The sequence below is a fragment of the Lygodium microphyllum genome, chromosome 30 (assembly GCF_053477565.2).
Source record: "Lygodium microphyllum isolate KBCC chromosome 30, Lygodium_microphyllum_v1.1.10, whole genome shotgun sequence".
NCBI classification, from domain to species: Eukaryota; Viridiplantae; Streptophyta; class Polypodiopsida; order Schizaeales; family Lygodiaceae; genus Lygodium; species Lygodium microphyllum.
In genome coordinates this window covers 39,875,103-39,899,715 of record NC_141164.1, presented here as the reverse complement: position 1 = coordinate 39,899,715, position 24,613 = coordinate 39,875,103, and the positions used below count along the sequence as shown (strand labels likewise).

Below are 24,613 nucleotides of genomic sequence, written 5' to 3'. Positions count from 1 at the left end.
AACCTTTCATAATTTGACCTTTGCTTAAGGCAAGCACACCAGAAACAAACAGTATCAAGATTTCCTATTTTCTAGATAACCAGATCCAAAAGAGCAGTTGCTGCAGCATTATGGCCATGTGATCTTATTGATGAAAATGGGCATTAATGGCTACTTTAATATCTATGGCATTAACAGTTTTCCTCAGTCAATGAGAGGGACAAATTTAACAAAGGATGGCTAACAAGAAAATGTGTTGAAGCTCATGGTTTTTCTCTACCATGTCAAATCAACGTGAAGCAAGAAAACTCTTCAAGCAGTTGACGAAACAAAAAACTCCAGAGTTAGAGGATCAAGCTACAAAAACATGTCATGGAGGAACTCAAGTGTGTACACTAGCACTTTAGAATGACATGAGGAAAGAAAATGTACCTCCTGGGAACTCACCTGGCATAGAGTTTGTAATGTGCTTGGTAGTGAGATCATGCTAGATGCTGATGGAGAGTTGATAAAGATGGAGAGTTTATAGACGCTTATTTTTCCAGATAAAAGACCAATTCTATTAATAAATATCAGGCAAAGTACAAAAATAGCCATGTGAAGGATTTTCATGAAAACACCGGCATACAACAAGAAGAAGTCTATTACAAATCCTGAAACGATAACCAATCAGGATATCTATAATGCCAAACCATCTGTGGCTGACAGTGAAAGAAATTGTCAGAATCCCAAATCCTTAGAAAAGCATCTCAAGTTGGCTTGTAGCCTCTCCCACCTCCCAGGGAGAGTGTGGACAATCTTTGTCCAAACCCTTGAGAAAGTCTCAACAATGGAAATATCTAATAGACCTATAGCATAACTACATTTGGTGGTCCAAATATACCAAGCAATGATGATAATAACCATCTCCTATTGTGATAGTGCCAATAAGTCCACTCCGACTCTGAAAAATCTAGCATAGCCATCCTGCTCAAGAGCTGACGAAAGATGAGATGGGAATGACTCCCCTGTACGTCCTTGTATCCACAGGTTGGTCGTCCATGTCCCATGCAACCTGTTCACAGCTGAAAATGTTAAAAACCTTAGTATGTCAAATGGCACAGCTAATGATGATAATATTTCACTTGAGAAAATGTCAAGTGACAAGGCCATAGATTTTGAGGTAGTAGAGGAAACTACCACACCATCATGGTTACCAGTGTCACAAGTAAGCTTTTTTGGCACAATTTTAGAGAAAAAAGAGTTATGGCTTGAGTTGAGGTTTCTAGGCAAAAGAGCAAGCCGTTTTTCATGAGAACACTTAAGAATTGACCACTCAATTGCACTAAGGATTGGTAGAAGGTCCCAAGGAGTAAGCAAAGCACTATATTGCTGCTTTGTGAACTTTGTCAAGGCTTTGAATGTGTCCTGTGATGCAAGGTTGGAGAGAGGCTTAAACAAAATGTCTTTTTGAGGGGGCTTGATGTTAAACATGTTGCCATTGGGTTGCCATTCAACAATAGGCAAAGATAAAAAGGGTTGGTCTTCACCCATTACAACTTGTTATGGTCCCACTCCACCTCAGCTAGTACTCTACCCTCCCAGAAACAAATATGCTACGCAACTAGCTCAAAAGCAATTGACACCTAGGACTTAATGAAAGCACCTAAGGAACCCAAACTTTGGAAGGGGTTATATGGCGAAAATATCTAATGCTCAATCAACCAAAAAACTGAACGAAAAAGAAAAAAAAAAGGAACAAACCAATACATACAATGATGGCGTGTTTCTCATTTGGAACCAAAAAATATGAAAAACATGCCTATAAGACTAAAAAATGAAATAGTGTCCTATAAAAAGAAAACGTGTCGATGATCTAAAAGTAAAAGTGGAAAAAGGAAAATCTCCATCAATGAGATGTCTGTCCTCTAAGGAGATGTATCTCTGCATGGCTGCATGGCTGAGGCATCTCGACATTTGTCTCCTGTGGCTCTCAATGATGGCTCTAATTTGTCTATGGTGTGGATATCTAGGCCTCCGTCCGGGTGGGCGTGGACACGTTGACCTATTGAGTGCCATTGCTCTATCCAAACGAATACCTATAGAAGACGAGGTCCAATGATGTACTCCTGTGCACTGTGTAGCAGTAGTGGTAGTATATGCCATGCTCGGTCGTGTAGTAGTGAAAAAGTCTGAGACTGCTCTCTGTCTATGTGAGCTATTACGAGGATGTGAAATTTTATTACTTTGCTTAGCATTTGATTAAAAGTTAATCAAATGTGCTAATGTCCCTTGCACATGTGAGGTGCAAGTCAATTATTTCACAGTGTGGGACCTAGGATCCCGAGGTATTAGTTGGTGCCAAAGGCAAAAGTTATAATAAGTTATGCCTGACAGATACTAGGTGGTATCCGGTGTCAGATTTTGGTCTAGACCAATTTGTTAGCTTCTAATGTCAATGGTGACATTAGAGACTGGGCATTAATTAATTAATTAATATTGGTCTAAGGGCTAATAACTCCTTAGTGATTCTTGGAAGACAATTGGCCTAGCCAATTTAATTATTGACTGGTGAAACTAATTTTTTGAATACTAGAATAAGCTGGATAATGCTGAAAAATGGGACTAGAAGGTTGCTACTTCGCAAAACTTATCTGTGCAAGTGGGAAAAACGTTTTTAGGGGTCGGCGGAAGTCTATTCCAGCCATTGTGAGAGAGAAGGAGCAAGAAGAGGCTGTTGATGTGATTTGCAACTACCAAGGATCAATTCTACAGCAAGTGATAGCAATTTGGAGCCCTCCAAGAGCAGATGACAGTAGCCCAAGGTCTTTCTGGTGCAGGTGATAGCGTACAAGAGGAGGTAGTAGTCTTTTTAGTGGTCCTAAGCTATAGATGACAACTTCTATGGTTGTTTGAGCAAGGTAGCAACAAATTTTCAACATTTCTTGCGATGAAACTCTGAAATTTCTTTCTCTATAGTATTCTCTCTTATCCCCTAGCCATCTCTCAAGTTACCTCAACATTTTCTAGCAATGTGAGCCATCAAAGGAAGAGATTTCATTCAATATCTATTGTGAACCCTAATTTACAGCAGAAATTAGGGTTTTGACAGCTACCTTGGGTGCGTGCTCAGAATTGAGAGCCTAGCACCTGGATTCCAACAATTGAAAATAAGGAATTTTAGGGAGATTCAAGAGACCAACCAGCCAATATCAGATTTGGGGTTGAATTTTTCTTTCAATGAGCAGGGTGAAGGCCAATCCCCAAGCAAACTAAGGGGCAAATTGGTTTGGAGGCTTGGTCAATTTTAATAGCAAGAGGCACTTGGATTAGCAGAGGAGATCAGAGGATCTTAGTTGTACTCCTTCCATTTGCAATATAAGATAAAGAAATACTACAAAGGGCGTAGTTTTGGGGCTAACTAGGCGTCCAATGTCCAAGATTAAAGTGATAAAATATGCATTTTCGATTTATGTGAATTTTGTGCTTGCTGTAATTAGTACTTAATCAGGTTATTTACACCCTATCCGAGGAGGAAGGCTGGTTTCATGAGCCGAGCTGTGGGGGTCTCCTACTCTGTAGAATAGTTACTCTATGCCTTTGAAGCTCCAAAAGGAAGAAACCCAAGTATCTCTGATCCTCACATAGTTGCATTCGTACTATGCATTGACTAGTTCATACCGTACCGTACGTATCCGTACCAATTTGTACAAATAAAACAAGTTATTTTTTGTCTATGAAGACTAGACCACAATATCTTCCAACTCCTAAGCCTTATGTTTATTATCGTAATTTCAAGTCTCTCTCACTCTCACTCTCTTCCAACTTCCAAGATGCATATGCAATTCCAAGAGCATCCCTCCTCCCCTCCCCTCCCCTCCCCTCCTCTCTCTCTCTCTCTCTCTCTCTCTCTCTCTCTCTCTCTCCATTTTCCCCCACCCCCAAAACTGCCAAGCCTCACACACACATACACACACACAAAAGAATGAAGAGCCTCTTTGTCCATTTACCCTCACTTTGCTTTGTTGTATGATGTATTACATATACACTCCCATCTGTCTTCTAGTAGTGCGTTGTGCATGAGGTTTTACCTTGTTATCCTCATGTATTCATCCTATTAACTCAAGTGGCATTGCTATTTTAGCTCTAAACATATGTTCTATTATCTATAATCCAAAATAACCAAGTTTTTTTTTTGGGTACTAATACCATACATTACCTTATAAAATCATAAGGTACTAATTAGTATCGTATTTTATCGTACCGTACCATATCGTACCTAACAACCTTGGATCCTCAAACTACATGATTTGTCTCAAGGATCCAAAACCCTCTCGAAACAGACAACGGTATCCACTTCATATATCATAAGATACCATGCATCGGCAGATGTAGTGTTCCTTTGTCTCTAGCTCTCTGTTGTATAGTGGGCATATGCGTTTCTTTGTTTGCAGGCCCTCCCATCTTCTGTCTCAATCCTTAGGTGGTGGGATGAGGTGTAGATCTGACCACTAATTGTGCACAATCTAGAGGCAACTATGTGTCCATCTAACTAGATCAAGTAATGAAACCATCCTCACATACCAAAAGGAAGTGGGTTTGGTAGTGTGCCATCCTCGTAATATAGGGGGAGGGGGATTGGGATACAAGCCTTCTCCGCATCTAACCTTAGTATGTCTGCTTTGATCACATGATTTAGCTCTGATCACGGCTTAGGTCAAGTGTAGGGCAATCCACGCGATAGTCAAAGGGGGATAGGCTATCAATCCGTAGCCCATGTAAACTCATCCATGTACTCATCTGAGTGTTGAAGATGGAGATGGTAGCTATCAGCTCAAAATAGAGTGAACAGTAGAGAGAGAGTGAGAATGTAGACACAACTCGACACACGATTTAAATCAAGCGTGTAAGTGAAAGTACAAAGTATAACTCTCAGACCTTAGGGTTGTGTAAGTGCCTTAAGGTGCGTTCACACCCGAAAGTCTGTAAAGTGTGGTAAGTGACCAAACTGTGTAACATAAACATACAAATAGAGAATAATGTGATTTGGGGGGAAAAAACCTCTCTTACGGAGAGTAAAAAGCGCCCCAATGTCCTATTGCGGATCATCAACACTCCTCTATGAGCGTAAGCGTGAGTCAAACCCAACAAGAACCCCTGGACTGATAAGTGATCAACAAGCATTGCAAAATGCTTCAAAGTTGTCATAAGGAAGAGCTTTGGTGAAGATGTTTGCTATATTGTTGTTGGTAGGACAGTGGACAAGGCTACTATCTCCTGCATGTAGCCTCTCTTTGACAAAGTGATAATGTATCTCTATGTGTTTCATACACTAGGTTCCGTGCTATTGCAATGGCACTCTGACTATCAGTAAACAAAGGAGTAGGCTCCGTGACAGATACATCAAGATCAGCCAACAAATGTCTCAACCATACACATTCAATTGTAGTAGTGAAAGTTGCCTTGTATTTAGCTTCACAAGAAGATGTGGCAACAACAGATTGTTTCTTGCTAAGCTAAGAAATGCAAGATGAGCCAAGAAAGAAATAGTTTCCACTTGTAGAGTGATGTGAATCAAAATCACTAGCCCAATCTGAATCATTGTAAGTATGTAATTGCAGTGGTCTCCCCTTGGCATAAAACATGTAATTGCATGTAAGCATGTAATTGCAGCAATCCTCCCTTGGCATAAAGCAATCCAAGAGTCCTAGTACCTTGCAAGTAACAAAAAACATGATTTACAACTTTCCAATGTGACGTGCGTGGGTTGTGCATATATTTGCTCAGGGCTGAAACTGCAAACTGAATATTTGGCCTTGTGTTGTGTAAATAAATGAGACATCCAACTATTGGAGCATATGCATGAACGTCAAACAAATCATTGTCATCATGCAAAGATAGCTTGAGTCCAGTCTCCATCGGTGTCATAACTAGCTTGCAATCCTGGAAGCCAAATCTCTTAAGGAGTTTACCAATATGTTTGGACTATGACAATCCAATGCCTCTAGCATGATGAATAAATTGAATGCCCAAATAGTAATGCAAAGGCCCCAAATTTGACATTTCAAAAGTTTGATGCAAATTTTTCTTGAATGCTAAAATCTGATCAACATGTGTCCTTGTGAGCAGAAGGTCATCTACATAAAGACAAATGATTAGCAAGGATCTCCCCTCTTTGCATACATAAAGAGTAGACTTTGATGGGCTGTTAGCGAACCCTTGGCTGAGTAAAGAGGTGTTAATTTTTTCATACCAAGCTTGTGGAGCTTGCTTCAAACCATACAAAGCCTTTTTCAGCTTACATACCAAATGTTCGGATTCTTCAACTGCAAAACCCATGGGCTGCTGAACATACACTTCTTTCTAAAGTTCCCCATGGGCAGCCAAAGCAACCATACACCTAATGGTGGTCATATGGGATGTAGGAGCAAATGTCTCCTCATAATCAATGCTCTTCTTTTGTGCATAGCCTTTTACCACAAGTCTGGCTTTGTACTTATCAATGGATCCATCCGCTCTTCTTTTCAGCTTATAGACCCATTTAGTACCAATGGCTTTCTTTCCAACAAGCAATGTAACTAAATCCCATGTTCGATTCTTCATGATAGAATAAAATTCAACTTGCATTGCTGCCATCCAATGCACACTCTGTTGTGCATCCTTAAAACAATTAGGCTCCTCATCATCATCAAGTGTGTGCGCTGCCATAACAAACTCCATTGTATTAGCATGATCATGCAGATGTGCTTGTCTTCTAGTACGACCAGCAAGAGGAGCATCCAAATGACAGCCTTTTAAAATCTACAAGTACCATCTAGGTATTTGTCTAGCCTCTTGATTATGTACATGCTCATAAAAAATCACAACATCCCTGTTGACAAAGATTTTCTTGAAAACAGGATTGTACAACCTATACCCTTTGCTCTCACTGTTGTACCCCACAAATATGCATTGGACAACCTTATTGTCCAACTTCTTTCTCAATATTTTGGGAATATGAGCATATGCAAGACACCCAAAAGTATGAAAGTGGCTAACTGAAGGTTTACGGCTATTCCAAGCTTCAAAAGGCGTGACATTTTTCAATGCCTTCTCCATGAGTGACCGATTTTTCCTTTCTGCAACCCCATTTTGCTATGGAGTATATGTAGTATTGTACTGATGTGCAATGCCTTTTTGCTTTAAAAAATTATTAAGCAAAGAAGACGTTTTCCCCCCCTTGGTCTGAATGGAGAGTCTTAATCTGACAGCCAGATTGATTTTCCACAAGTGCAATAAAAGCAAAAAATTCATCATATACCTTTAACTTTTTCACCAACGAATAGACCCAACAAAAGCGAGGAAAGTCATCAATGAAGGTGAAGAAATAATAACATCCACCCAATGACTTTGTTTGCACATACAAATAGAGAATAATATGATTGGGGGAGAAAACCTCTCTTATGGAGAGTAAAAAGTGCCCCACTATCCTATTGTGGATCACCAACACTCCTTTGTGAGCATAGGCATGAGTCAAACACAACATTGAGTATACTGACAATGTCCATCACCATCTACTGCTAGCTGTCTAGAATAGGCTAGGACTAGCCATGGGTATCTATCTTGGGGGAGCTCCCATAGTCTACGTATGAAAGTCACTGCTTGGACCAAGGCCTCAACCACCATGGGTGATGCTTCCAACCGAGCTTAGATAATCTCATGTGGGGTCAAGCTCTTCGCTCATATCATATGTAAGATCATCATGACCAATGGCCTTTCCATATGCTCCCACCCATCATAGTATTCATTCTCTGGTCCATCCTCATGTGGAAAAGACTCAGTCCCCAAATAGCTGCCCCATATAGGAGTGTGGGTAAAACCAGGGTGTCCAAAAGCCATAGTTTGGTGAGCGGTTTATGAAACTCTATGTGAGCAGATTGCCTCTCCAATGCACCTAAGGTTGCATATGCTTTTGCTAAATGGGCCTCTAATGTCTCTCTAAAAGAGAACTGTGGTCCCTTCAATGTGACACCCAAATAAACATACTGCGTGACCATCTCCACTGGCTCTCCATCAAAAGTAAACTGATGCTCAGCTCTTATCACCCAAGCAGCTGAAGTGTTAAATACCATAACTTTAATTTTCCCAAGGTTCACCTTAAAGTTGATGTCCCTCCTTGAGAGAGAGAGAGACGGAGGCGGGCGATGGCGACGATTGTGACTTGCGCCAACTATCCTCCGACCTGACAGCGGCACCCCGTTTGCCCCCCCTGCGGATTGCCTCTGCTTGTCACTTCAATTCCACCCCTGCAGCGTACAAGGCCACACAACTTGAGACGAAGCGAGAGAGAGGCAGCGCCTGAAACGATCCCTGCTTGTCTGCATCAACGAGACAAAAAGACTGTCGTTCTGCTCCAAACCCAGACCTAACCTGCCTCGTTAGGGTTGCGCCTTGCCCTATACGTCATATATGCAGAGTCCTCTCTGCCCTGCCTGTCACATCGAACCCTGCTCTTGCTTACCTGTGTATACCCTCCTGACCTGCCAGGCTTACTGGCATGCAACCTTCCTTGCTGCATCGCCATGCTCTGTGTGTGTGTGTGTGTGTGTGTGTGAGAGAGAGAGAGAGGCGCCCGTCTAGCCCGTCGCGTGATCCGCCCTGCTGCCGAGCGCCCGCGCTTGACCGGCCCTGCTGCCGCGCCCTATTGTCGTGCACCTGACTTGCGACGTCGACTTTGGCTGCGTCTTCGGCTTCAGCCCCTGCTCGTTGAGCGTCCGCCCTGTGTGTCAAGGCTCCTGACGTCGCTGACAGACCTGTGCCCTTAGTGAGAGAGCAAGAAAGTGAGAAACAGAGAGAGAGGACAGCAGCATGGCTGGGCTGAATATGGCTTTTATTGACCAGACGGTGGCAGCCCTTGGTCCGGATTCTGATATCGAGGAACTGGAGGATATGGTTCCTTGCATAGAGAAGATGCCTCCTGTTTCGGACTTTTCGCCTGCGGGCAAACGCTCCAAGTATACTTCCGAAGAGACAATGGGTCATCAGGAACGTTCCTATGCATAGGTTGCCTCTGATTCTATGGATTCGCAGGAGATTGACTGGGAGTACTTGCTAGAGTTTACCAATACTCTGCTTGGTGATTATGTCTAGCATAATCATGAAGCTTTTTCTGACTCGGGAACTGAAGAAGTTTTGGAAGCCACGGTGGATCCGAAAACTGTCTTGCCCTCTTTTTCGGTGTTTTGTGGCCGTGCGGTTATACTCTTCTTCACTGGCAGGATCCCAGTGTTTTCCCATATTCACCAGTGGCTGCACCATTTACTACAAGGGAAGTGTGTGGAGATCTTTGTTGGGCCCCGAGGCTTCTATTAGGTGTTGTTGAAATCAGAAAACCATCCGGCGGAGCTCTTGTCCAAACTGCCATTGTTCTTTGATCGCCGCTTGGTCCATGTTGTGCCATGGCACCCTATGGCAGACTTTCAGCGCCTGCTTCAATGTGAATGCCCGGTGTGGGTTGAAGTGAAAAATTGTTTGGCTGTCTATTGGCCATTGTTAAAGGATGCCATGGCCGTTGTGGGAACGGTGCTGGTTCCCCCAAGCCTAAGGGCCATGAATCGAAACCGTTTGTGTATGTTATGGGACACTGCCAGGAAAAGGCCTACGTGGCTTCGCCTTAATTGCTCTAGCATGCATCCTTTGCACTTTCGCTTGAAATGGGGAAACTTTGTCAGACACTGCTTTTCGTGTGGAAAATTGGGGCATTTTATGGCAGAATGCCCAGAGAGGCAACCGTCCTCAGAGGATGCACATGTTGTGCTGCCTATGGAGGACATGGTGCTTGATGTTCCGTCACAGGAGGCCATCCAGCCACCTAATATTTTGGATAAAGGTAAACAACAGGTCTTGGGTTTGGATTCCCGTAGCAATGACTGGCTAGAGGCACATCCCAAAAAGGTAAAAAGTTGGATGCTGGCCTGGCGGATTCTGGGCCTAATGTTTCACAGGATTCCGTACGCAGGTATATGCGCAGGAAAGAAATGGTCTCTTCACAGCATGGTGCGCGTACTATGGTTCCTTCTGCTCCCCATAATCAGTCTACGAGGAAAGTATATGCAAACGGTCCAAAGGGCCCACCTGCTAAGTTGGCATTTGATACTAGAGGTAATGTGATTACACCCTGGGATCGTCGTTATTCCCGTTCCACTCCCAAGGCAGTGGATATTCCATCTACCTCTAAAGCGGGCCGTCAGAATTCTTTTGTAGTGTTAGCTGATTTTCCGGATGAAGGTGTCCTTGACATTCTAGCAGAAAAGATTAAATCGAGGTAAGCGGTGCCTCGTTCTTGATTTTCTTTTTGAAGGTATATGAAGATAGCCACGTGGAATGTGTGAGGCATTTGTTCTCGCCATAAGCAACATGCCATGTGGATTGTCTTGCATGAGAATCAGTGGGATGTCTTGTGTGCGGTTGAGCACAAGAGTCATGGTGAAGCAGGCAAAGTTGTGGATTGCCATGGGTTTCGCTTGTTTTATGTAGGGACACATGCTATGCACTATTCTGGCGTGCTTATGATTGTCCATGAGAAATACCAGCCTGTTCTTATTAAAAATGATGTACAAGGCCGCTTTGTGGTGATCGAAGTTTTATTTGAAGGAGAGATCTTATGGTTGCTGGGCCTCTATGCTCCGAATGACCCTTCATCCTGACGGGATCTTTGGAAGACTTTGCAGAGCTCCATGTCACTTGGTAGAAGGGGTTTTTTGATGGGGGATTTCAATATGTGTGTTAACTCTTCTCAGTCCACTTCAGGGCATTCGGTGATGGATGCTCCAGAAACTCGGGTGTGGAATGCCTTTGCTCTTGAGGTACTTAAGCAAGATCTATGGTCTTGGCTCCACCCTTCTTCTACAGGGTATACTTTTCATTCCGCACAATATGCAACTACATGGTCGCGGCTGGACCGAATGTATATCATGCAGGATGATGATTTTCTTCTTGAGATGCTGGAAATGAAAGTCTTGCAGCAATATGCCTTGTCGGATCATTTCCCTCTCCAGCTTGAGATACTTGCACAATCCATTGCACCTTTTATGCAGTTGCTAGATAGACTCTCTTTACGTTTCAACTCGTCTTATTTGAAGCATCCAATCTTTCAGGGCTATATGTAGCAATTGATTGAGAGGTTTATTGGACTTCGCCTCTAAGGGCTCGGCTTCCTTTGAATGACCGCTCTCTAATGTGTAGCGGGTTGCTCGGCAGTATGGGATCCATCATGCCTCTATTTGTCAGAGGCGTCGACATGCAGCGGAGGACTTACTGGCTTTGGTTCGTTCGCTGCTGGTGGACACCCCAGATGATGAATTTCTGCTGTCACTGGCGATGCGTTTGGCTGATCTTATTAAGGAATTTCAGTTGAAATCTTATCAGTAGGCCAAGCTGCACAACTTGATTGACAATTTGCAAGATAGTGCTTGTCAGACTCGTAAGTTCTTTCGTGCTTTGCATGTGTCTCTGGCTCAAGAAAGTACGACGAGACTCCAGGATTCACAAGGTCGAATGGTGATCCGCAGACTATTGTCAATATGTGCAGGAATTATTTTCGGGATCTTCTTGGTTCTTCTCCATCGCCTTCTGACCAGGTTACCCCTACACGCTCTGTCTTCTATGATCTGGTCCACCATCAGGTTCCACTTGATATGCAAACTACTTTGGAGGCAGATATTTGTGAGGAGGAGGTTATGAATGTTTTGTTACACCTGGCTAAGGATAAAAGTCCTGGTTGGGATGGTCTCACCAATGAATTCTTTGAGAGCTCGGCTACCCAACTGGTGAAGCCATTGGTGGCTATGTTTCAGCAGGTTTGGGAAACAGGGGTCATGCCCTCCTCATGGAAAGAAGGCCTTATCAAACTGCTTCCAAAGGTTCCTTCACCGTCAATGTTGCAACATTGGAGACCAATTTCTTTGATGGGTTCGATGTATAAAATCTTTTCCAAAGTGTTGGCGAATCGGCTCCACAAGCACCTCCCAGCTATTGTGTATCCTCTTCAATATGGTTTCATTAAGGGCTGCAACATTCTGCATAATATCTTAAATGTGCAAATGGCTATTGACTATGCAAGGCACTCTAGTAAGGAAGTGGTATTGATTCAATTGGATCTGGAAAAGGCTTTTGACTATTTAGACTGGTCTTTCATTGCAGGACTTATGTCTGCTATGGGTTTTGGTACTCGGATGTCCCGATTGATCTATACTATTAGTGTTGCGGCTTCTTCGCGAGTTATGCTCAATGATGGTGTTACAGAGTCATTTGTCCTTGCACGCTCGGTGAGTCAGGGTTGCCCTTTGAGTCCTCTCTTCTTTGCCCTGGCAACCCACCCGGTGCTTTCAATGTTATCTTCAATGGCAACTTCTACTCAGCTGGCCGGATTGTCTCTTCCTTTGGGACAACACTTCATTGGCCAATCTTTGGCTGATGATAGCTTTATGATTTTGCGTGCGGACAAAGACAACATTCGCAAGGCATTAGATGTTTGGACGCTCTTTGGTCATGCTTCTGGTCTTCGTATCAATGCCTTCAAATCAGCCATTCTCAGTTGCATTGTCACAACTCTATAGAAACAGAATTTGTATCCTTTTTCATTAATTTGTCTATATAATGATTTATTAAATTTATTTCCTTTGCACTAATTAGATATAAAGAAAAGTGCATTGGAGCTGGCCATTGATGAGTGGTCACAGGTTATGGTGGACCCACGCGGTGGGTTAGCGAAAAGATAGTTCACACTTCCACCTATATGACCCGATTGGGCGCCTGTGACTAGAACTCACGCATATCAGGGTTAGACTCGCACACAGAAAGGATTGATGCCTTGAAGTGTGGGCTAGATCCACCAGAACAGACAGTTACAATCAACAAGATGGCATGATCATGAAATGCTTGTATAATGTGCATGTGTGGGCTGAAAGCTTGAAATGCACATTTCTTTGCATAGGAAAGTCACATGAAGATTCGGATACCATTTTTGCGATGTACACGGAAAAAGCTTTCATATGACACCCATATTGGGGGGATCCCTAAATTTTAGGAGATCCCTAAAATTTAGGAGCCTCGAATTAGCCTAAAAATGCTAGTCCTAAAAAATAGGGATGTCATTCTAAAAATAGTAAGTTCTGTACTCTGACTGTGCTTATTAAATTTGGTTGTTTCTATTCTTGATAGTATTCAACCCAAAAAGGAAGGCCATAGAGAAGGGACAAGTGTCAAGACACTTGTCACACAAGTTTCCAAGTGTCCCACCACTTGTCACATCTCATGACATGTGGCTGGACACTTGTCTTGTGCTACTCCACTTTCCCCTTTTGTACTAGCTCTCCCCTCTCCTATAAATAAGAGCTCGTTTTTCTTCATTGATCATCATTTTTCTTTGCTGTAAACTCATGTACAGCACCCACAGATAGCCAGAAACTGGCCCCATCCATCCCCATCATCATCCCCCACTTCTTCATTATCAAATTCCTCCATATTCCCTCTTCTATCACTGTTGTTTACAGGACAGCAAGCCTATAAATTCATCACAACACCTCCTTCTCGAGCTTTTTCTTCCATTTTAGCTACAAGAAGCAAGCCCTATCCATGTACTGCTGATCAACGATGGAGAAAGGCTGATTTCCCCTTTTTTTTCTCTCATACTGTAAAGAAATCAGTTCTTATCATTGCATAATAGATAATGCATGTGTGTTTGTACATCTTTGTATGATCTTGTGAGAGTGAGAATTACCTTTTTCTCACTCTCAGGTTGATTGTAACTGAGCTCTTCCCTAAGGGACTTGGGTTGAGCAGAAATACATTCCTTCGGGGGGGAGGGTTGCCTATCTTCAACCCTCAATCTTGTCTCCATTACTTTTACATTTTCATGGCTATAATTTTGTGAGTAATTTTCATTTTTAGCTTTAAGTGTTCATTCTCTTTTATATTAAATCTTGAAAACAAGCGAATATCATAATTGTTAAGCATACTACGTTGTTCGGGGCATTTACAGTGGTATCAGAGCTTTGGCTCGGTCCTCACCCCCAACACTGGTAGTGCTTACAACTATAAGTTTGTTTGTTTTCAGCCCTTGCATTGAGTGCTTGAGCATATTTTTTTTTCTTGAGTCTCAATGGATCAATCGAGTGCTATCCTTCAAGCCATTCAAAGTCTTAGAGAGGAGAATCAGCAAATTCGTGAGCAACTTCTCAAACTAGAAAAAGTTGAGAATCCCAAAGAATTCAAGGAAAGAAGCCCATCTACTTCAAGGAGACAAAGCCATACCAATGAAAGGAGCCGATCAAGAAGTCCAACTACTTCTAAGAGACAGTCCCATTCTACTTCAAGACAAAGAAAGAGATCGCGTCGAAGCTCATCCTCTTCTTCAAAGTCATCTGGCGCCTATTCTGATGGATCCTCTTCTAGTAATGAAGAGTCACATCCTTCTCGTGGAAGACATCATCGTCAAAGACGTCGACATTCTTCACCCTCGTCTCCATCTTCATCCCCATCAAGCACTTCATCATCTTCAACCTCAAGATCCGAGCATAGACGAAGGCATAAGAAGAAGAAGAAGACTAAGTCACTATCTCAACTTGAAAAGAAGATCAAGTTCAGTATGTATGATGGTTCCCAAAATCCTGATCTTCTTTTGAAGTTTATTCGTCAATTTCAAATTTTGTATGGTCGTGACAAGTATAAAGAAAAAGAAAAGATTAAGTTTGCAGCTTTACATTTAACCGACTTAGCCCATACTTGGTGGACGGGGTTGGAATATGATCATGCTGCCCCAAAATCATGGCGGTCCTTTGTTCGCCCGATACAAAGCCAATTTCTTCCTGTTCATTTCAAAAGAGATGTAAAAATGGAATGGGATCGGCTTTGGCAAAAGAAAAATGAGTCACTTGGTGACTATACCAAGAGATTTTGGGAGCTACTTTTGAAGGTCCAACATTTCAAGAAGATCAGCAGTTCGGAAAAGCTTAGGAAGTTTCAAGGAGGTTTGCATTTTAAACTTCGTACTGCTCTTAATCATTATCATTGTTCTAGTCTCAGGGAACTCATTGACCATGCTGAGACATGGGAAATGGAGCACAATGGCAACAAATCATTCCAAAAGAATGATAAGAAGAGAGTAGCTGATGATGAGGAGTATTCAGCCCTAAATGAAGGACAAAAACAGTGGCAAAAGCAGCCATCAAATCAAAAGAAGATGAAGCCCTATGCACCTCCTAATGCTCCTCAATTTCGCTCCAATCTATACCCACAAGCAAAGCAGCTTTCCGAAGAAGAAAAGCAACGCTTCATGAAAGAAGGGAAGTGCTTTAAATGTGGACAAACATGCCACATAGCGAAGCAATGTCCAAACAAGGGACAAAGCAAGGTTTCTGACAACAAGCCTAAGTCGCCAGTGAAAATCAATGCTATTAGTGATGTAGTTGCAAACACAACTCACACTCCAGAGACGCATAAATTATTAAAAGCTTGGGGACAGTTGCAAGGTAAGCAAGCACTATTCTTGATAGATCTTGGGGCGAATGAAAATATCATTTCCTTGCAATTAGCTAAAGAGCTTGGATTAAAGAACGAAGAGATGGACACTCCGGCAGAAGTTCGCCAAGCTTTAAATGCTGATGAAGGTGACACAGTGAAGACTGTGATACCCTACATTGGCAAGCTCAAGTTTCAAATTCAAGGCTACAGTGACGAAGATACCTTCTGTATCGGAGACCTTGATGGTTGCGATGTGATTCTTGGCATGCCCTGGAATCATAGAGTAGATTCAACCATCTTCTCTCAGAAAAAGAAGGTAGAACTCACCAAAAAATGCAAGAAGTACGAGATCCAAGCTGGAGTTTCTGGAGACACCATACCTATGGTAAGCCATATGCAAGTCTCTAGAGCAATTAAGGATTGTGTTCAATGTTGTTTGCTTTATGTCACTGATGTAAAAGATAATATGAATGTTGAAAACCAAGAGCAACTTCAGCTCTTGGAAAAGTATAAAGATTGTTTTTCGGAAGATCTTCCTTATCAGCTTCCCCCAAAAAGGCTAGAAGACCATCATATTGATATTATCCCGGGTAGTTCTCCTCCTAATATAGCACCATACCGTGTGAGCCGTCCTCAACAAGAAGAAATCAGAAAGCAAGTCGAAGACCTACTCAACCGTGGGCTAATTAGGCCAAGTAGCTCACCATTTTGTTCACCGGTTCTTCTTGTTCAAAAGAAAGATGGCACATTCAGGATGTGCATTGATTATCGAGCCCTCAACAAAATCACTGTGAAGAATCGGTTTCCCATTCCCAGAATTGACGACATTTTGGATCGTCTAGGAGGCTCAAAGGTTTTCAGCCGCATTGATCTAAAGAGTGGTTATCATCAAATTAGGGTAATACCACAAGATGTACACAAAACTGCTTTCCGCACTTCATACGGTCTTTATGAATTCTTGGTGGTTCCTTTCGGATTAACCAATGCACCAGCCACCTTTAATCGAATGATGGAGCGCATCTTTAGAGAGCATCGACAATATGTCGGTACTTTCTTTGATGATATTCTTGTCTTTAGCAAGAATGAAGAGGAGCATCATCAACACTTGGAAATTGTTCTACAATTACTACAACAAAATCAACTCTTGGTAAATGGTAAAAAGAGTGAATTTTTCATGCATAAAATAAATTACCTTGGGCATGTCATCTCTTTTGAAGGGATTCAGATGGATCCTGAAAAGATCAGGATAATCCAAGAATGGCCTCATCTTCGTGATGTACATGAGGTGCGATCGTTTCTTGGCTTATGTTCTTATTACCGCCGCTTCATCAAGCATTTTGCACATATGGCTTCTCCACTTCATGACCTTACAAAGAAGAAGATCTCTTTCCAATGGAAGGAAAAAGAGAAGGCAGCCTTCACAAGGCTGAAAACAGCTCTTACTTCTGGACCTGTTCTTATCATTTCAGATCTGGTAAAACCATTTGTGGTGGAAGCAGATGCTTGCGGTGATTGTATTGGTGCAGTGCTAAATCAAGAAGGCCATGCCATAGCCTTTGAAAGCCGCCGTCTAAATGATGTGGAGAAAAGGTATGACATTTATGAAAAGGAGCTCTTAGCAGTGGTTCATGCTTTAAAGAAATGGAAACATTATCTTTTAGGCAATGAATTCCTTATTAAAACCGATCATCAAAGCTTGAAGTATTTCAAGACTCAAAAGCATTTGCAGGAGAAACATGCAAGATGGGAAAATTTCTTGTCTATGTTTCATTTTCAAATTATGTATACTCTAGGGAAACAAAATGTAGTTGCTGATGCACTTTCTAGAGTGCCTCGCATTGCAACTATTACAGTGGCTCATCATGAAGATTTTCAAACGATGAAGAATACTTATGATGAAGATACTGATTTTGTAGCAATTTGGTCAAATTTACAGCAAGGAGGTTCTCATCCAGATTATTCCATCAAAGACGGTTACCTTCTCATGAACAATCGCCTTTGTGTCACTCTTCTTGTTCGACAAAAGGTGCTTAAAGAAACTCATGAACCCCCTTATGCAGGGCATAGAGGGAGGGCAGCCACTCTAAGTGCAATTGAGCGCTACTTTTATTGGCCAACGTTACGAAGAGATACACATAACTTCATTGAGGCTTGTCTGGTATGCCAAAAATCCAAATATGATAGGCAGAAGATTCCAGGATTGTTGCAACCTCTTCCAGTGCCCAAAGATCTATGGGAATCTATCACAATGGATTTCATCTCAGGTATTCCAAGAACACCTCAAGGTCATGATATGATTTGGGTTATAATTGATAGATTCAGCAAACAATCACATTTTATTCCATGTCATAAAACATTGAAATCAGCACAAGCTGCAAGACTTTTCATTCAACATATCTTCAGATTACATGGTATGCCTTCTGAGATCATTTCAGATAGAGACTCCAAATTCACAAGTAACTTTTGGCGTGCTTTATTTGAGAATTTGGGAACCACTTTAAAGTTCTTCTCAGCTTTTCATCCTCAAACTGACGGCCAAACAGAGATGATGAATCTCACTCTTTTGGATATGTTGAAAGCTTATGTTAGTGAACATAAGTCACAATGGGAGAAATATCTTCCATTATTGGAGTTTGCTTACAACAATACAGTACACTCATCCACAGGGAAAGCTCCAAATGAAATAGTACAGGGTAAAGTGATTCCTCCTCCAATTATTCGCACTAAAGATAAGATTTTTGCTGCTGATGTGTTTGCTTCACATTTAAAAACCACAATGGATCAAGTTCGAGCCACTATCAAAGTTTTCCAAGAGCGACAAAAGAAACAAGCAGATAAACGAAGAAGACCTTTGGCTTTTGAAAAATGTCAATATGTCTTGCTAAAGTTTGATAAAAGCAGGCTCAAACAAGGTTCTGGTCAAAATTCATCTTTTCCAAAGCTCTCCAGTAGATACTTTGGACCCTTCAAAGTGATTGAGAAAATAAATGAAGTTTCTTATCGACTTGAGCTTCCTGCTCATTGGAAAATACACAATGCTTTTCATGTAAGTTTGCTAAAACCTTACATAGGACCAGAACCAAAGGAACCCATTACTGAAGATCCCCCAGAAGTTGAAGAAACAGAGCAACTCTTGGAACCTGAAAAGATTTTGTTTCTCAAGGATCGAACCACGAGAAGTGGCCTTGTGACACAAAAATTCTTACTAAAATTCAAAAATCTACCCACAACAGATGCATAGTGGGTAGATGAAAAATTCATGAAGGATTACCCAAATATTCTACAGCAATATCAAGAAGCTTTTCAGCTGAGGACAGCTGAATAAAAGCCAGAGGGCTGTCACAACTCTATAGAAACAGAATTTGTATCCTTTTTCATTAATTTGTCTATATAATGATTTATTAAATTTATTTCCTTTGCACTAATTAGATATAAAGAAAAGTGCATTGGAGCTGGCCATTGATGAGTGGTCACAGGTTATGGTGGACCCATGCGGTGGGTTAGCGAAAAGATAGTTCACACTTCCACCTATATGACCCGATTGGGCGCCTGTGACTAGAACTCACGCATATCAGGGTTAGACTCGCACACAGAAAGGATTGATGCCTTGAAGTGTGGGCTAGATCCACCAGAACAGACAGTTACAATCAACAAGATGGCATGATCATGAAATGCTTGTATAATGTGCATGTGTGGGCTGAAAGCTTGAAATGCACATTTCTTTGCATAGGAAAGTCACATGAAGATTCGGATACCATTTTTGCGATGTACACGGAAAAAGCTTTCATATGATACCCATATTGGGGGGGTCCCTAAATTTTAGGAGATCCCTAAAATTTAGGAGCCTCGAATTAGCCTAAAAATGCTAGTCCTAAAAAATAGGGATGTCATTCTAAAAATAGTAAGTTCTGTACTCTGACTATGCTTATTAAATTTGGTTGTTTCTATTCTTGATAGTATTCAACCCAAAAAGGAAGGCCATAGAGAAGAGACAAGTGTCAAGACACTCGTCACACAAGTTTCCAAGTGTCCCACCACTTGTCACATCTCATGACATGTGGCTGGACACTTGTCTTGTGCTACTCCACTTTCCCCTTTTGTACTAGCTCTCCCCTCTCCTATAAATAAGAGCTCGTTTTTCTTCATTGATCATCATTTTTCTTTGCTGTAAACTCATGTACAGCACCCACAGATAGCCAGAAACTGGCCCCATCCATCCCCATCATCATCCCCCACTTCTTCATTATCAAATTCCTCCATATTCCCTCTTCTATCACTGTTGTTTACAGGACAGCAAGCCTATAAATTCATCACAACATCTCCTTCTCGAGCTTTTTCTTCCATTTTAGCTACAAGAAGCAAGCCCTATCCATGTACTGCTGATCAACGATGGAGAAAGGCTGATTTCCCCTTTTTCTTCTCTCATACTGTAAAGAAATCAGTTCTTATCATTGCATAATAGATAATGCATGTGTGTTTGTACATCTTTGTATGATCTTGTGAGAGTGAGAATTACCTTTTTCTCACTCTCAGGTTGATTGTAACTGAGCTCTTCCCTAAGGGACTTGGGTTGAGCAGAAATACATTCCTTCGGGGGGGGGGGGGGTTGCCCATCTTCAACCCTCAATCTTGTCTCCATTACTTTTACATTTTCATGGCTATAATTTTGTGAGTAATTTTCATTTTTAGCTTTAAGTGTTCATTCTCTTTTATATTAAATCTTGAAAACAAGCGAATATCATAATTGTTAAGCATACTACGTTGTTTGGGGCGTTTACATGCACGGAGTCTGATTTACAGTCATTGGGCTGGCAGGGTCAGGTGGTTCCCCGTGGTTCCATTGTCAGGCAACTTGGGTACCCGTTGGGTGTTGATGTTTGGACAAAGCAACTATTGGAGTGGATTTCACAGAAATTGGCAGCTAAGTTTATATATTGGAAGTCTTAAGCGTGGCCCTTCCATGTCCGCCTCAAAGTGGCTCAGACAATTATACTGCCAATGCTCACATATTTCTTGCCGTTGCTGCCATGGACTCCTACTACTTTGAAGGCTCTCACTCGCCCCATTCATTTCATGTTATGGAAGAAGGATTCATTGCACGCAGGTATTTCGTGGATTTCGTGGTCACATACATGTACCCCCAAACGCCTGGGTGGTGGAGCTATTTTGGATGCCGAAACTCATATGCTCGCACTTTGTTGGTCTCTTTTTCGCGCCATGTGTGTGGATCATCATCCGTGGGCCATTATAGCCCGTTATTTTCTTGAGGACAGCGGGCTTCGGCATGGCAATACCCAACTTCGGAGCTCCTGGTGGCATGTCCTTAATGCAGACTCTCGGTTTTCCAGTCCGTCCTCCTCTCTGTTACTGCATTTGGTTGGCTCCTGGAAAGTGGTGCTTCAAAAAGCGCGTTGGCATCCAGTGAAGGACTGCTTGCATACTAACTCTTTTCAACTGGAAATGTTGGCAGTCTCGAGATTACTTTCATGGGAAGACAAACATGAGCTCAGACCAAAATTCAACTGCATGGCCTGTTTGGACGTGACTTCAGTTGCGGATGCCACCCTTGCCAGTCGTAATGTCCTCACATCGTTTCGTACTGCCAGGAGACTTTTTAGAATCCCGCGTGGATACCGTGCTTTTGGTAGTGCTTCAGAGCAGGCAACCCTTTCTTGCCCTTGCTGTGGATTGTTTGTGGCAGGACTGGGCCCTTGCAGGTCGGTTGAGTCTGGAAAAGGCCTCTGCTAATCAAGTGTATCATCTTCTGATTAAAGATCATCAATGGTTGGGTGTTAAAGCTAATATTGTAAGGGATTGCGGAAATCTCAGTCATGGTGGAAGGCAACTGTGATGGAGGACTGGTTGAATAAGACACCTTTCAAATGTAAGATCTTTCTTTGGCGGGTGATGATTGGTGGTTTTCCTCTTGCCTTGGCCCTTTCCAAGCGCCGAATCTCGAACGGCAATTGTTTCTTCTGCACCACTACTATGGAATCGGCCCGTTATCGATTTATTTTTTGCCCGCTCGCTAAGAATATCTGGTCGCTCTTGTCACAGGTTTAGCGCGCGGTGGTGGGATTCTCACTAACCCCTTTCGATTGGGTTTTTGTGCGCCCAAAATACCCCACACCGCCATAATTGCATATGAAGATCTTATTCCACTTTTTTTGATACTGGGGATGTTGGCACAATTGGACCACTTGTTATGCCTTTCTTTTTGATTCGGCCTCTAATGTACCGAGACACATTGCCAGGCTTAAAGGTCTCTTGCATTGGCACATAGATCTCATTCGGCACTCAGACTTGTTCCCTCGGAAGGACTTACTTCCTTGGCATATGGCAATTTCCTCTGTGTCTTTGCCATCACTTGTGTAACTTTTTCGTGGCTTCGTACTGGGATTTTACACACGTTGGCTTAGAGCCCTCGTGTATCTTGTAATCATGTAAACTTGTACCTTTTTTTCGTAATTAATACAATTACCTTTTACGAAAAAGAGAGAGAGAGAGAGAGAGAGAGAGAGAGTACATAGGGGAGAGAGAGAGAGAGAGAGAGAGAGAGAGCCGATCCGTCCGCCGCTATCATCGGCGTGCAGACGGCGTAGTCGTCGCTCGCCAGTCGTCTGCTCTGGGGGCGGGAGTCCCGTGGGCCTTCGCTTCGTCCGTTCCGGTCCTAAGCGCCACCCGTCTTCTGTCCCGCCTTCTGTCTTGCCGCCTGTCCCGTCATGTCTTCTACCCAATCGCGTTGCCACGTCTCCAGTCGCCCCACTTCCTTTGAGTGTGCTGCTGTTCGCGGCTCCGCCTACCTGTGCTTGTCCTTTTCTGTGGACTCTCAGGAGGTTGATTGGGAGCATTTGCTGGAGTTTTTCAACACTCTGCTTGGCGATTATGTTCAACATAATCAGGAAGTCTTTTCTGACTTTGCAAAACTGAAGAGGTTCTGGAAGCCAGTGTGGACCCGAAAAATGTCTTGCGCTCCTTTTCAGTATTTTATGAACACGTGGTGATACTCTTCTTCACTGGTAGGATCCCACAGCTTTCCCGTATTCGCCAATGGCTGTAGAGTCTGCTACAAGGGGAATGTGTTGAAGAGATTTTTGTTGGGCCCCAAGGCTTTTTTGAGGTGCTGTTGAAATCTGAGACGCACCGTGCTGCTCTCCTGTCTAAACTGCCTTTGTTCTTAGATCGCTGTTTGGTCCATGTTGTGCCATGGCGGCCAGTGGGGCAGATTTTCAGCGCCTGCTGCAACGTGAATGCCTTGTGTGGGTTGAAGTGGAAAACTGTCCGCTGGCCACTGTTAAAGGACGCCATGGCCGCTGTGGGCACTGTTTTGGTCCCCCCAAGCCTAAGGGCCGTGAATCGTAACCGTTTGTGTATGTTATGGAACATTGCTAGGAAAAGGCCTGCTTGGTTACGTCTTAATTGCTCTGGCATGCATCCTTTACACTTTTGTTTGAAATGGGGCAACTTTGGAGGACATTGCTTTTCATGTGAAAAATTGGGGCATTTTATGGCCGAATATCCAGAGAAGCACCACACTTCAAAAGCTGAGCATGTTGTGCTGCCCATGGAAGATATGGTGTGTGATGCTCCGTCATAGGATGCCACCCAGCCACCTAAAGTTTTGGATAAAGGTAAACAACAGGTTTCGGGTTTGGATTCCCGTGGCAATGACTGGGTCAATGTACGCGCAAAAAAAGGCAACAGGCTTGTTGCTGGCATGGTGGATACTGTGCCTACTGCCTCACAAGATTCCATGCGTACTTATATGCGCAGGAAATAAATGTTGTCTTCAGAGCACTCTGATCCTGCTATGGTTTCCTCTCCTCCCCGTCAACAGCCCACTAGGAGAGCGTATTCGGATGGTCCAAAGGGTCCACCTACTAAGCTGGCTTTTGATACTAGAGGTAACGTCATTACCCCATGGGATCGTCGTTATCCCCGTTCCATCCCCAAGACAACGGATATGCCGTCTACTTCCAAATTTGGTCGTCATAACTCTTTTGCCGTGTTAGCTGATTTTTTGGATGAGGGAGTCCTGGACATTCTCGCAGAAAAGGTCAAATCGAGGCAAGCTGTGCCTCGTACCTGATTTTCTTTTGAATACACATGAAAATAGCCACGTGGAATGTGCAAGGAATTTGTTTTCGCCACAAGCAACATGCCATGTGGATTGTATTGCATGAGAATCAGTGGGATGTCTTATGTGCTATTGAGTACAAGAGTCACGGTGAAGGAGGAAAAGCTGTGGATTGCCATGGCTTTCGTTTGTTCTATGCAGAGACACATGCTATGCATTATTCTGGTGTGCTCATGATTGTACATGAAAAATATCAGCCTGTTCTTATTAAAAATGATGTACATGGCCGCTTTGTGGTGCTTGAAATTTTATTCGAAGGAGAGATCTTATGGTTACTTGGTCTCTATGCTCCGAATGATCCTTTATCTCGCCGGGAGCTTTGGCATACTTTGTAGACTTCCTTGTTACTTGGCAGACGGGGTTTTTTGATGGGGGATTTCAATATGTGTGTTGATTCTTCGCAGTCCACATCGGAGCATTCGGTAATGGACGCACCGGAAAGTCATATGTGGCATGAGTTGGCTCTTGCCGTTCTTAAGCAAGATCTCTAGTCTTGGCTACACCCTTCTTCTACAGGGTTTACTTTCCATTTTGCCCAATACTCGACAACATGGTCGCGGTTGGACCGCATATACATCATGTAGAATGATGATTTCCTTCCTGAGATGCTCGAAATGAAAGTGTTGCAGCAATATGCCTTGTCGGATCATTTCCCTCTACATCTTGAGCTGCTTGCCATTGCACCTTTTAAGCAATTTCTGGAGAGACTCCCTTTGCGTTTCAACTCCTCTTATTTGAAACATGCAATCTTTCAGGGCTATATGCAGCAATTGATTGATAGATTCTTATTGGACTTCTCCTCTCAGGGCACTGCTTCGTTTGAACGATTGCTCTCTAATGTGCAGCGGGTTGCTCGGCAGTATGGGATCCATCATGCCTCTCTTTGTCGGCGGCGTCAACAAGCAGCGGAGGACCTGTTGGCTTTGGTTTGTTCACTGCTGGTGGACACTCCAGATGATGAATTTCTGCTGTCACTGGCAATGCGTGTGGCTGATCTTATTAAAGAGTTTCAGTTGA

General features: G+C 42.8%; 1 protein-coding gene across 2 annotated transcripts in view; it reads right to left on the bottom strand.

Annotated features, from left to right (window-relative positions):
• The window catches only part of LOC148009761 (uncharacterized), a 115,099-nt gene that overhangs the window by 3,927 nt on the left and 86,559 nt on the right, over nt 1-24,613 (bottom strand). For both annotated transcript variants that reach the window (XM_087673355.1, XM_087673353.1), the window contains exon 4: nt 525-1,033. In XM_087673355.1, the coding sequence (XP_087529481.1) occupies nt 889-1,033 (145 nt within the window). In that variant the 3' untranslated portion in view covers nt 525-888. Of the gene's footprint in view, nt 1,034-24,613 lie in introns of those variants that run through there.